Source organism: Rutidosis leptorrhynchoides, chromosome 8, assembly GCF_046630445.1.
Source record: "Rutidosis leptorrhynchoides isolate AG116_Rl617_1_P2 chromosome 8, CSIRO_AGI_Rlap_v1, whole genome shotgun sequence".
In the NCBI taxonomy this organism is placed as follows: Eukaryota; Viridiplantae; Streptophyta; class Magnoliopsida; order Asterales; family Asteraceae; genus Rutidosis; species Rutidosis leptorrhynchoides.
In genome coordinates, this window is record NC_092340.1 from 17,284,522 (window position 1) to 17,299,530 (window position 15,009).

The window sequence follows — 15,009 nt, forward strand, 5'->3', positions numbered from 1 at the left end:
AGTGAATTGCTACAGTAAAATTTGACTTTGCTACAGTAACTTTGCTACAGTAAAACACTATTATAAAAATGTGTTTTAACAAATAGCGAGACGATGATTTATAGAAGTAAATGACCAAAACACTCGAAAGTTTAAGATACACTTTGAGTGATATAATTAAGGGATAATTTAAGGCTATATTTTGACAAAGGTACGTGTCACGAAATGTAAAATGCAAGTTTTCTAAGCGTACGAAAATGCGTTCGAGAAACCGGAACCGGGACATAAGTCGAGTGATGACGTACGACTTATCGGAACAAAAATTACAAGTCTACTATGCACAAGAATAAAATATAATATATAAATAATTATATTAATTATTTATATATTTATATTTATTTTATATTATGTCGACAAGCTAGGAGCCAAAACAATGTGAGCTGTCCCTGGTCCTCATGCGAGTCGCATGGCCAGAAGGCCATTTCCATGCGAGTCGCATGACTCCAGATTTCAGGCCAGGTTCTATAAATTGCAACATTTTCTGCCGAGTAAAGAAAGAAAAAAAAACACACACATACATATTACTCCGTATTTATTTTATTTATTATTTATATTATTATTATTATTATTATTATTATTATTATTATTATTATTAATAAGATTATTATTAATCTTATTATTATTTTTTATTATTAGTGTTATTATTTTTGCGATACAAAAATAATAATGTACATCAAATATTACGACGGAGTGCTGTCCAAGTAATTTTCAAAATGAGTTTTCGAGCAAGCTAGAGCTAAGGAAATTATGGGTTATTGCCAAGGAGGTTATGGGTAATGTTCGGGGGTATTTTTTTTCTGAATCAAACCTCGTGTTTATCATCTCCGATGCGTCTACGTGCTTTCCTGCAATATTGTATATCAATATTAAACAGTGAGTTCATTTGATTCCCTTTTACTCTTTATATTTTTGGGACTGAGAATACATGCGCTATTTTTACAACTGCTTTATTAAATGCTTTTGAAATATATTTTTAACTGCGAATACATGCAAATGCTTTATTAACCGATATACAATATTTATATGCGTGAGTTTCATAAGATCCCTTTTACTCTCTACATTTTTGGGCTGAGAATACATGCAAATGCTTTATTAACCGATATACAATATTTATATGCGTGAGTTTCATTGATCCCTTTTTAATTGCTTTTGCAATATATTTTTGGGCTGAGAATACATGCACTTTATTTTAAACGCAATGGATACAAGTACATACTAAATTCTACACTGAGTTTGAACCGAAAATCCCTTAACTTTGGTAACTAGTAACTGCCAGTTATAAGAACTGGTGGGCGCGAGTAGTAGTATATGGATCCATAGGGCTTGACATCCCCGTTCGAGCTAGAGCGCTAGCCTTTTAACGGACGTATGCTATTTGAGAAGCGTACACGTTGGTTTGCGTGTATTATTAAGATGATTATACAGAGGGTACAAATTATATAAACGTTAAAGTTTAGTTACCAGGGTGCTCAATTTTGTAGAACCGATTGATAAACGTTTCGGATGAAACAACTGAAATCTTGTGATCCACCTTTTATGTAAAACCTATTGATAAACGTTTTGAATAAAACAACTGAACTTTTGTAATCCACATTGATATACGGATTATGTGTAATATTAAAACTATGAACTCACCAACCTTTGTGTTGACACTTGAAGCATGTTTATTCTCAGGTTTCTAGAAGTCTTCCGCTGTTTGCTTATACGTGATACAAGATATGTGCTTGGAGTCATACATGCTATATACAAGAAACTTGCATTCACCATGTACCTTATTTTGACTGTATTGTCAACAGATGTATTATTGTAAACCATTTAAATGGAGATTATCTATACGTAGGAATCATCAGATGTTAAAAACTTGGAATTTATATATTCATTTATGAAATACCTTTACAAACGAATGCAATGTTACAAAACGTATCACATAGAGGTCAAAACCTCGCAATGAAATCGATGAATGACGTATTCGTCCATATGGATTTGGAGCGATCGTCACATGATAGGTCCCGCCACTATTTGGGCTATTTGGATGGCTAGAAACGACATCGTGTTGAATGGAAAATTCTTGTGCCGGTCAATGATTGTTCGTAACATCAAGCTTAAAGTATTTCTTTGGGCGTCCAATCTTAAGTTCGTACATGGTGTTCAATCTCATGTTTGGGAGATTAACCCATTACTTCTTACTCAATAAGCTATTTGTATTATGCTTTTTGTAATGCTTTATGACCGACTTTAGTCCGTCATTGTAACGATTCTCGTTTTCTTTCATCTCTTTGATGAAGTTAACGCTTGGTTTAATATATTATCTCTTTTTCGCCAAAAAAAAAAAAAAAAAAAAAAACTCCTTAAATGAGATCCTTAAATAATGTGATTTTGATTTTTAAGGAAGTAGGTCTTACAATCCACTTTTATTCCTTTAATCTAACATCAAATACCTCACTTTGAAATACGATATCTCATTCACCATTATATAACTTTGGACACATAATATAACGTCTTGAAGCCCTTGTAAAGAGCTACGTAACCATATAAAATATTATGCATAAATATCTTATATACGTATACATATTTAGGTCCAAAATTTGGGTAAAAATACACTTGGAAACTAATTTTTCCAACACTAGTAAGATACTATAAGGCAAAAAGCAAACATACAAATAGAATTACAACCGCTTTACTATGGTGAATTTTTCATTCTATTTGAAATATAATGTGCTATATGTGATATGTGATGCCTATTAATTGTTGAACATCGAGACCGTTTGTTACTCCGGTAGCTACCAGCAAGATTATATTTTTTTCGTTTGTAGTTGAGCTCAGATATTTCCCTTTTTTGTTGTTTGTATGTTTCTTTAGGGACTTTATTTTTTAGATGAAGTTCACCCATTTGGTTATAAAATTTGATGTTTTTTCACGTTAAAAAAAAAGCTCGTAAAAATGACATGTAACATGGCTTATTAATCAGTAAACATCATAATCCACGCAAAAAGTTCACTCTTTAGTTGATGATTTAAAACAATCTGAATCTTTCTTTATGTCTCACGCCAATTCAAAGAGCAACAAACATTAAAAAATGTAAAAATGTTGGTACATCTTGCATAGTCGAATTTTTTATCGTTAAATATAATAGTTATCTTGGTTCCATTATAAAGAAGTTCAACCTCTAATTATATATTAGTGATTCGGGGCTCCGAATAAACAAGTTCAAGTTCCATCATTGAATTCCTGGAGTTCTTAATTGTTTGTGTACATCTTGTTCATTCCATGATTAGCAAAATATATATATATCCACACTTTATATTTCTGCAAAATATATAATCATAACAATACACAACTTATTTCGTACAAAACAGAATAATTAAATATATATACAATCTCGTCTTATCTTATCTTATTTATCATCAATTAATCAATCAATCATAAGATATATATTCAGGCAAGTTTAAGGTGAAGAATCTCACTAAACTCCAATCTCCTAGTTTCAGTATAAAAGGTCTTATATTTATTAGGCCAATAAGTCAACCAAATCCACCCCTTTGCTTCCCACTCCATTGTTTCACCAATCGCACTTTTTCCAAATTTCCACAACACACTTTCTCCATACTCATCTCCCGCAAATATAACTCCCCCTTGTCTCGTAAACGGTCTATAAGCACTCGAATACCGGTTCTTAAACCACGATTTCGGGTGTAACATCGCAACTTTTGAAGGCTTAGACGAAAACACCTCACGCCCGTTTATACTATCGTGTAAAAACCAATTAAAAGTGCCGCTATTTCCATACACGGATTGTTCAAATTTCCATGGTTTGAGATTTGTGGTGTATGATTCACCAGCGGATACGGATATTCCAATGTGAGGATTTGGCGGTTCGAATGAGCCTTCGATAGATCTCTCGACTCCTATTTCTCGAGCAGGGTTTTCAGACGATCGACTAACGGAAACACTTATGATATTGGTTTGATTCGTTGGAGTTAGTTGTAGCGAAATGCGCGATGGGAAGTGTTTTTCATCTTTACCTGCTCCTCGTTCTTTTAAAAGAAGATCGTTCACGAGTCGTATAACGTCACACCTGATTTTTTGAAAGGCGAAATTTGATTAATGAACGAAAAAGTAGCAACGAACTATGATACTACGCAAAAAAGGAAAATTCAAATGAATATCACAAGTTTAACTACGAAACCAAAAAGCCTACAAACTGAATATTCTAATTAATTAGCGACCCATTTTAATATGGGACCCCAACCTACGCTCTATAAAACAACACCATCTACCGTAATCCGTAACGTTTGTTACTTATAATAGATACATATCCACATGAGAAATTATTAATTGGCATAAGAAATTACATAGTCATTGAAATGACTTAAGCTAATTAATGTTAATGATATTTATAATACTATCAAAGTAATGATTATTGTATAACATTTAATTTAGGAGATGATAATTTTCAGTAAACTTTCAATAACGTACGACTAGGTTTATTTTTAGTAACATTATGAGACCAATATATTTCCATTATAACGACACATCACAAAACCCATTCAAAACAACATTATTCATTTCGTGCACTGTTTACAAACAGTTCGATGAATTGATTTGTGCTTTTGACATCTTCTCTAGAGAAACACTAAACAGGCACACCCCAGGTGCCACTTGGACGACACTATTATCATGCATTTTCGGTTGTTTTATTTATTTATATATATCTAAAAAAGGAAACGCGAAGCCATGTATTTATTTTTTAATTAATATAGTTACAAGTATTATTATCCAATCCATTGGAGACACGTATTTTGACTCGTCGTATCTCCCCGATTTGATTGATTTTATCGGTACGAGAAATAAGAATTTTTTTGTTTAACTATATACGTACGATCATATCATATCGTAATTATTTCAGTGTTACTTGATCGAACATCAAAAGTTTAGGTGATCCGGGTGGGGTTTCTTTGCACCCAAAAGGCAAAGTTATTACACAACAAGTCATTCAATTCGTATGCAATTTTTAACTTTTCAAGATTCAATGATATATATCCACTATGTATTAAATAGATTAAATAAAATCTTAATGAAAATTATAATTATGTTATCCTTTATTAAAAATTTGAATTGAATATTGATCTTTAAATGATTAAATGAATTTGAAATTGTAATTTTCAATTATTAATTTGCATGATTATATCATAATTGTCCTCTATTCAAGTTAATAACTTATTAGATATTTCAATAATAGATTTAAATTTAACTTTTGAATTTTAAAAATATATTATTATTCCTCTCATATATAAAAACAAAATCTTTATTCTTTCATACATGTAGAAAACATATTTTATTTTTATTACTATTGTAATTATAATTTTTAAAATATTTAATTTTATGAAATTGCGGATATACACTAGTTGTATATTAAAAGAGGTACCCATATACGTTTTTAATACATATTTTTTGTTGGTCAATCAAATATATTTGGTCATTTAGATTAGAGTTTAATGCTAGCTAGTAGATACTATTGCTATGACATAATTTGGTAACTAACTACTTTCGTAATACTATTAACATATGCAAAGTTAATAGCTCTGAAGAAGAATTTTTCGTTTACGAAATTCTTTACTAAGATTAAGGACCAAGGATAAAATGTAATATACGTTTTCTTATATATTTCTACATACTAACGCTATAAGTTAATAAGACATGTGTGTGGTTAATTTTTATGAAGGACCCTCCACTGAGCTCGATCTCTCTTTTTCGAGGAAATTCAACAGAAGGGATCATGACAATGCGTTGTCTTGGTAACAAACCTAATTCATAATAATGGTCTTCTTTGCTTTTAAGCAATCTAAAACAATTAAGGTCATCAAAACCATTTGTGTCAACAATATTCAGTTGCTTAATTTGATGATTCTTATGTTTCAATTTTTTTAAACGTGTTAAATTTTTACCCCCTAAAGATTCCTCTTTAATTGCTTACAATATTTATAACACAAGCGTTATTAATTACTCCCTATGAATTTTACTATTTATGAAAAAGTTAGACTTCGTTAATTGTTGTTAACATGGACCCTTAAAAGTACTAGTTAACAACCGAGTTGTCCAATGAAATACACTACATGAGTTTAATTCATGGCTATATCAAATTGTTCAAAAATGAAGTGTGACTAGAGGGTACGCATAATGCGCAATTCACCCGGTACCAGGTGTTGTGCTCGGAGAGCTTGATTACCCGATGTTTTACCTTCTATGCGGGAGCCAATATGCTCGTTTATAGGACGATTTTCTGGCTTACTAAAAAAAATTACTAGTTAACATTTCTCTTATAAAAAAAGGGAAAAAAATAAAATAAAATAAAATATACTAGGTATATGATATATGATCTTCTGTAAGTTATTAAAATTAACATCTAAAAGTTACAAAACGCAATAAAAAGTGTTGGCGATCAAAGTTAGTTTAATTTTATAAATTTTTCTAAGAGTTGTTGTTAGTGTGCATTAATGAGTTGTACATGATGATTTATTTTGACTTACTATATAAGACCATTATTGAAGTTTATACTTTTAAACGTTAACGGTCGTTCTAAACTTCTAATGTTAGTCAAATTCAAATTTTATTTACTACACTATAATGTGGGTTTTCATAATCAATTTCGTTAGCCTTAACTCGGTCCACTAACGGTGTATGCATGATTATGATAATTACGTTATCAACGACAACTTTAGTGGCTATACATCCATATCCATTATTAAAAAAAAAAAAAAAAATTCTTAAAATGTACTCTATGTATCTCACTCAAATATTCATATTCAATACAGTTCAGAAAATCTCATTAGCTACAGTTTTAACCGATTAAATTTCGTCTTTCTTAACTAAAGTCGTATGAAAGATTAAACAACAAAATAAAACTATAATAGTAGTTTAAACACATATAATGGACGAGATAAAGTATAACACTATCTTTACTATTTTACAATTTGTACGATAAGATATTACGGAAGTTTGAGTGGTAAGTTATCTAAGTAACCCTAAGTTTGAGTTGTGTAAAACAAAAATTGACTGTAAATGGGTGCCATGTAAACAAAACACACAAAATAGCAACAAAATGATATCTATAGAACACAGTAATTTATGGAAATAGAAATCTTTCATACCTCACGTTATCGATGCTAACCAAGACATCAATCCACTTTTCCCGAACCATGACTTGATAATTCAACTGGATTACTCCTTCAAGTTGATGATAATTCAACGAAAACTCGAGTTTTTGATCATCTTGTCGATTACTATTACACTTATCAATATCCATAGCAACAACTGGACAATACAGCTGAACTTTCCATAACCCTAATCCTGAAATCGCGGAAGAATACATCGTTGATGGCGCTTTCAACCCGTGATTCATTGCTCGTAGTTCCGTAATCCAATTCGTGATTGCAAGATTCATTGATCTCATCCATTGTTCTTCGGCGTTCGACCCTATCAACCTCATCAATCTTTTAGACGTATTTCTTGCCCATGGACATGCAAATTGCTCTTTAAGCGTGTTTATAGAATCACACCGAATATCTTGAGGAGCTTCGTATATCGATACGATAAAAGCAAGTGCAAGAAACGAGAAATTCACTATGTCTTTAAGATTGGGGATCGAATTAGGTTCCGGGAGCCTTAGGAAAGAACTTGAGGGTTTGATAGGAGTGTAATTAAGGATGTCTTTGATGATATTAGTTAAGAGTTTAGTAATGGTGTATTGATCTTGAAGTAAGTTATTGTCAATGGTGAATTTGAGTGGTTTAGAGGTCCAAAGAGTGATGAGTAAGTTGAAATTAGCAAGAATAGAGAAGGAAAATGAAGAAGGGTGAATTAGGGTTTTGGATATAGAGATTTCAAGAGATGGTTGAGATGAAGTTGATGAAGAACAAATACATATAGATTTCATATTTGTTTGCCATTGTGTTGGTGGTGGTAGGTTTTGTATCCAAGACCATATATCAGGAAATGAACAAAAAGCCATGTTGAAAGAATATATTCAATATAGTATACTTTATTTTGTAATCAAGCTAGGGAAACAATTTGGTTGTATATATAGAGAGAGAATGAAAATGAATGCGTGATGAATTAGATGCTGGTATGTTTTTCTTTCTTTCTTTTTTGAATATGTGGACATACAAAACAGGGGCGGAGCCAGGATTTTTAATCGCTGGTGGCACAAATTTCAAGCCTATTATAAACGATTCAAAAATCGGTATAATAGCATACGATAAAACTAGAAACAAATGAACAATTAAGCAAGCCTAATATAGTAATATACATTGTATAACAACAGTATTGAATCTTACAAAATTTTCAAGTTTTAACTCTCAAGTTAAACTATTTCTAAAGTCACTAAATTAAATTATAATTAGATTTGTGTTAACTTGGTAAATAAATTATAAAAACTTATAGCACCTAACTGAAATAAGCAAGTAGGAGTAGTATCTAACATTGCACAAAAATGATAAATATGTGAGAGTGCCCCATGATTATAAAGTTCACGTGGAGATTTTACGGAAATAGTGGGTGCATGAATGCTTACTAATGCCTATTGTTGTATAAATTAGATACATGTTGAACTTATATCACGATCGGCATTGGGGGCACGTGCTACCATAAGGTAAAGCATGCCTCCGCCCCTGATACAAAATAACACTTTCTTAGAGATACGTATAGAGGGAGGTCAAATGATAGAAATATGCATCGAGTAGTTGCTATTGGTGAAGGGTTTTTATATTTCATTTTGTGAATTTCTTTATTCAGTAGAATATTTTTTTTATAGCCTATTTAATCAACATTCTATCAATAGTAACACGCCTAATAATAAGTTATTGAAGAGATCAAATATCTATATACAAACATATGGGAATATGGGATCTAATTCTAGTTATTTCATTGTCCCTCTCAAATGTTTGTCACTGCTTCTAAAAAGGAGGAAGAAGAACCTGTTTTTAGGACTTTTTGGAACCAGTTTTATAATCAGTTCCTATGAGTAGGGTTTATCTAATATAGAATCGGTTAAGAAAAACCTGTTTTAGGGCTTTTGGAACCGGTTTTATACCCTCACATGCATGACACATGTCAAGAGTTAACGGCCAATTTAGATGGCAGGTAGGCGGAGGGACTAGGATTGCCAAATTATGCAATTAAAAGGACTCGAAAATTCAATTAAAAACTTAAGGTACTCAGATTGCAATTTCATGTATAACTTAAGGACCAACGAAACAAAAAGGTAAACACTTTTTGTTATGGAAGTATAATAAATCCAAAACTAACGAAAAAAATTATTAAGAATACTATGAATACGTGGTGTTTTATTTATTCGAGCCTAAATAAGTACCGAATCATGCATTCTCTTATTAATCTTATTAATTCAAGATATACGGATTCTTTGATTAACAAACTTAAAAGCTTGATAAAAAGATAAGTTTTGAAAATATAACTTACTTGACTTAATTGTTAAATCCTTCTTGAATAACTATCAACAATAAAGAAATGATTCTACTTTTGCACCCTTTCCAGTTTTTTATACTTCACATTTCTTATGGTTCGAGAGGAGAGAATAGAAGCGAGCATTTATCGTTCAGTCGGTAATAAATTAATACGCAGGGCTACTCTCTGAAAGACAAGTATTGGCTCGTATTGGTTGAGTTTGCTCATTGCATAGGCTACTTTCAAGAAGATTCCCAAGATAGATATGTTTTTCTTCTCAAAAAGACCATCCTTTTTAGAACTATTAGGTTACAAAGATGTTTGTTGACTTTTCTCTAGTTGAGGCCTGAGAGATATGGTAGGCTCGTAAAGGCATGAAGTGAGCCTCTATAGGGGCTGCTAAGCAGACTTTCATCAAGATGATAAGGGACGAAGTGACTCGACCAATGGGTTAGTAGTTAGAAACTAGTCTCTTCGTCCTAAAATATTTGTCACCTTACTATTTTGATTTTCCTAAAAATTTTGTTTCTTATTTTAAATAACAATAAGAAATAACTTAAATTTCAATTAAACTTTTTTTTTTATAATTGAAATATAACATTTAATATAGAAACAAATTTATCAATCATTCTTTATAATAAATTTCTTTTAGTTGAAATAACTCATTAAATGAAGGGCATAATAAAATACTAATAAAAATATTTTAAATTCAATAAAAAGTCAACATAGACAATAATTTTGTGAACGATGGAGTATTAATTATAAAATTGCCTGAATTAAGTAAGTGGTTGTTTTTTATTGGCATGTAATTTTACATTTCCGATCACTTTTGTGTGTAACGGTTTCACTTGTTAACCCCCTAAATTTATCTGAGTGAATAATTATATTGGTTAAAAAGTTTTGTGGATGCGGTTGGAAACTCACAGTTTTCCATTTTTAGCCTACATGAACGATGGATCGGTATGGGTCAAATCAGGGTCAATTTGATCAATGAAATCTTTTTGTCAAAACTTACACAAGTCTTAAGGATCTAGCTAAGCTAGCCTAAATAGGCATGTTATGCCTCAACTTTGATTTCATCTATTGGCACGCACGGCAAACTTTCCATCTTTCATATTCATACTAGTAATTGGTATCTATCATCAATCATTTTAATACATTAACTTACCACCAATAATTTAGACCTACTACAGAAATTCATGTTCTAACTAGTGACCATTTTCAAAGAAGACTTCATGTTCCACTACTATATATGTTCCTTTTTTTTTTTTTTAACAGCAGTACGAGATTTAGAGGAAGGAGCATTAGTGATTGTAAGCCTCCTAATAAAAATAAGTTATGTCTCTATCGGCGTTTGAATTTAAAATCAACTAAATTGATATTCTTATGAAAGAGATACAGTGACAATTCGCTAAATCGTGATCTAGAAAACACCAATGTCATGGCCAGCTTTCTCAAAATGTCTTACTTACCTTTGCCATTCTGACTTTCGCCCTTTCAAACTTATTTCAGAAGGTTCGTTCTTAATGTGACTTATAATGATTTTACAATTTCCATTACAACTTTTACCTTTAGTTGAATTAAATTATATAGTTGATTCAGTTATTTTAAGAAGTGTGTCATTTATAGTACGAGTTCAGTCTTCTTACAGTTTTGAGATTAAGTGCTGAAATGATATTAATGTATCTGACGGTTCAATTCACAGATGAAGTGTTTATGGTTTTTGTTGGCGATTTGTGTCACCGATATGATTTAAGTGTAATGGGATTAATTTGTTAACCAAAATAATCTTGATAAATATCGAACAAGTTCGGGAAAGTGTGGAGTGCACACTTGTTTGAACTTATCTTGATTATGACTGGGGTTCGGGGGCAGCGTCCCCGATAGCGGGGTCTGTAATGACCCGGAATTTTCTGACCAAATTATACTTATGAGATTAATATTTACATAAATTAAACTATACCAACATGATAAGCAATCCAAATTGTTGAGACTTATGTTTTTGAAAAGAGTTTTACACAACGTTTGACCGTCCAATATGACCAATGATATCACGAACTATATAACATACGATAACTATACGTTTGTGTATATATATGTATTTATATATATTTAACATGATCTAAGTATGGTTTAACATCTCATTGTGTACTAATGACAATGAGTTATAAGTATATTTTGAAACTACTAACTTAAGTTTTCAAAACGATAACTATACGTAACATTCTTTGATATATATACTTATAATCTATAATGCTTATTCATGTATCGTATATATAATGTATTTAATCACTTTTTAAGGACTTAAATACATAAAACAATATAAGTATATTCACAAAAGATAGCTATATTTGAATTCTCGTTCCGTTTCCTCAAGATTCCTATATGTATATCTAGGGTATATGTACCAGTATCATACCCAGCTTCTATACGTATTTACTATTGGTATATACACATCAAATCAACATCCTAATCAACATTATTACTGCCCTAGATATGAGGTAACTAGGATTTTGTAACATCCCGCGTTTTTCCGTTAAATTTATTTTAACACCGTTTTTTTTTTTAAATAATATCTTTCGTCATTTAATTTGGCATCTTTCGTTAACTAACGTTCATAATATCCTCGTTATTTAATTATAACGTCACCCGTTTACTCGAGCGTTTTAAATATTCGTTTGGTTATTTCCCGCACCCGCTTTGAAACTAGAGGGACCAAACTTGCAAAGAGGCCAAAGATTTGACTAGGTCAACTAGTCAAACCTTCAACCTCCTCCTCTCATTCATCTCTCTCTTTCTCCTTTTGATACTTCCAAATCCTCTCAACTTTCTAACATAAATTCATCATCTAAATCCGGATTAGGGAGCTAGCAACCAAATAAATTACATATTCTTGATCCTCTCATCATCCTCTTCGATTTGATGCTAACTACTTCGATTTTGGGTAACATTTCTAAAACACTAGATTTCTTTAAATTTGTGTTCTTGACTTAAAAGTGTGTTAATTAGTGTCTATGGCTCGAGTCTAGTTTGTTTATGTGATTTGTATGCTCGTTTTTGATATTTTGATGTAACTAGTTCATATTGAAAGATGACATGCTTAATCTTGAAATTTGAGTGTTCATATGTTGTTTGATGCTAAGAGTTCATGTTTTAATTGTGTTTCTAGTGTTACTAGCTTCATTATGATGTATAGTTTGATTTATGAAACCTCCTAAACTTGATTATGAAATTTGGTGAATTTAGGTTAAGGTTTCATGAACTTAAAATGGACTTTTAATGATTTGAATGACATGGAATGTTAGTTGTAAGTGTTAGGTTGTGTTGTATGCTTAATTACCTTCGAAACGGCATATTGTTCATGTAATTTGGTTACCGAATCATTAAATGGCATTTATGACTTGTATGCATTGAATGAGGAACATTGATGGCGGTTTTTGGTAATTGTAAGTGGAATTTTGATTAATGAAAAGTGCTTAGTTATGTTCCTTGTCAAATTACCTTTCCGATGATATAAGATACATATCTTGATTGTTTGCGGGTCATGAAATGTGTTGGTTTGTGTTTTGATTCGTGCATTTAAGAGTTGCAGCAAACAAGGCCTGGGAAACCCCCTTGGACGCCGTCCAGATACTCAGGACGCCGTCCCACTTTTAGAACCTGGACGCCGTCTAGCATCTCAGGACGCCGTCCCACCTTTAAAACCTGGACGCCGTCCAGCTATATGGGACGCCGTCCCGTTTGCCTAAAACTGGCTGTTTGCTTGACCTTTTGACAAAAAATGTTTGGCATGTTCTAGACCTCCAATTTACATGTAACTTGTTTTAAAATGCTTATATATGAATAACTAGCATAGAAAATTTGTCCGAGACCCGACCCGAACGTGTTGACTTTTTGTTGACTTTGACCGACCAAAGTTTGACTTTTTGTCAAACTTAACCAAATGATTATGCAACCCTCCTAACTTGTTTATATACTTGTACCTTGCATGAAACTTGACAATTTGATTGCACATGCTACATAATCGAGTCGTATTGAGCCATAGGACTAATTGAACATCTTTGACCCTTCGTGACTATCGTTATTGATACAACCTATTTGTTTAGGTCAAGACTAGCATTGTTCTTTGCACACGTTACTTGTCGAAGTACTTTTTGGTTCGTGCATACAAGGTGAGATCATAGTCCCACTTTTACTCTTTTTGAACTTATATTTGGGATGAGAAAACATAAACGATTCTTTTGAATTAAGTGAACACAAGAACGGGAAAACAAACATTCTACATACGAGTTTAGAACAAAAATCCTCAATTCGATTATCATTAGTTACACTTGACGGGTGTAAGCGAGAACTTATGTTATATGGCCATATGGGTTGACAACCCTCATCTTTGACGGTTCGCTACCGTCTACGGATGAAATATATTTTCGAGAATCAGTGTTTGTTCTAGCACTATGGATGGGGTATACAATGGATGGAATGTTAAGCTTTGATAATTGGGTGCTCGTGAATATTAACTTTTAGAATGTATTACTATTATTTCAACTTTGCAAACCTTGTGGTTCGACTTACTTTACTTTTACTCACAAACTTACTTAAACCTATGATTTCACCAACGTTTTCGTTGACAGATTTCTATGTTTTTCTCAGGTCTTGCACGATATGTGATACATGCTTCCGCTCATTATTTGATACTTGCATTGGATGTCGAGTATACATGCTTTTCATGGAGCGTCTTATGACTTTACTTTAAACCGTGTCGCCTAGATTTCCTTTGTACTTATAATCTTGTAACTTAACTTTTGGTTGAACAATTCTTGTAAACTTTGGAAACAATCTTTATTTTGAAATGAAGGCGACATATTTTGGTCAAACTTTGTCTTAAAGACTTATGACCATGCAATGGGACCTACGTAGACGACGCCGTCACTTGACGATTTGTCGGGGTCGCTACAGATTTGTCAAGTAGTATGAATTATTAGTAAGAAAACAAAATTAGGAATCCTTTTCTTTCTTTATAAACTAAAAACGTTTTTATAAATGAACACCATTTCTTCACTCCATTTTCTCATACCTACACCCTCATTTCTCTCTCAAAATACTCCTAACTTCATACTTGATCATCTCCAAGCATTTTCCCCATCATTTAGCTTCAATTACAAGCTTTAAACACCATAAGAAAACTCTTTCAAGAACATATCAAAATAACCACCAATTTGAAGAAGTTTACTTCCAACCTTTTGATCTAACTCCACCACTCTTTGATTCCAAGATTATTTCTTATCTTTTGTAGTAACTTTGTCCAAGTAACTTGAGGTAGTAACCTTGTTCATAATCTTATTCAATTCATATTCATATAGCTATCTTATTTTGTGGTATAAAATTTTAACAACAAGAACATAGTTTGAGTGATTTCAAACTTGTTCGCAAATTAAATAGATCCTTCTAACTTGACTTTTAAAACACTTCAAGACCTGTAATATATCATAATGATATGCTAACCTAACAAGA

General features: G+C 31.9%; 1 protein-coding gene across 1 annotated transcript; it reads right to left on the minus strand.

The window, feature by feature from the left end:
* Positions 1-3,422: 3,422 nt before the first annotated feature.
* On the minus strand, positions 3,423-8,047 carry LOC139864847 (uncharacterized). Its single transcript, XM_071853416.1, has 2 exons — positions 7,188-8,047; positions 3,423-4,114 (listed from the first exon to the last, which is right to left on the minus strand). Exons 1-2 carry the CDS (start codon positions 8,045-8,047, stop codon positions 3,475-3,477), a joined length of 1,500 nt encoding a protein of 499 aa, XP_071709517.1. The 3' UTR covers positions 3,423-3,474.
* Positions 8,048-15,009: the final 6,962 nt, after the last annotated feature.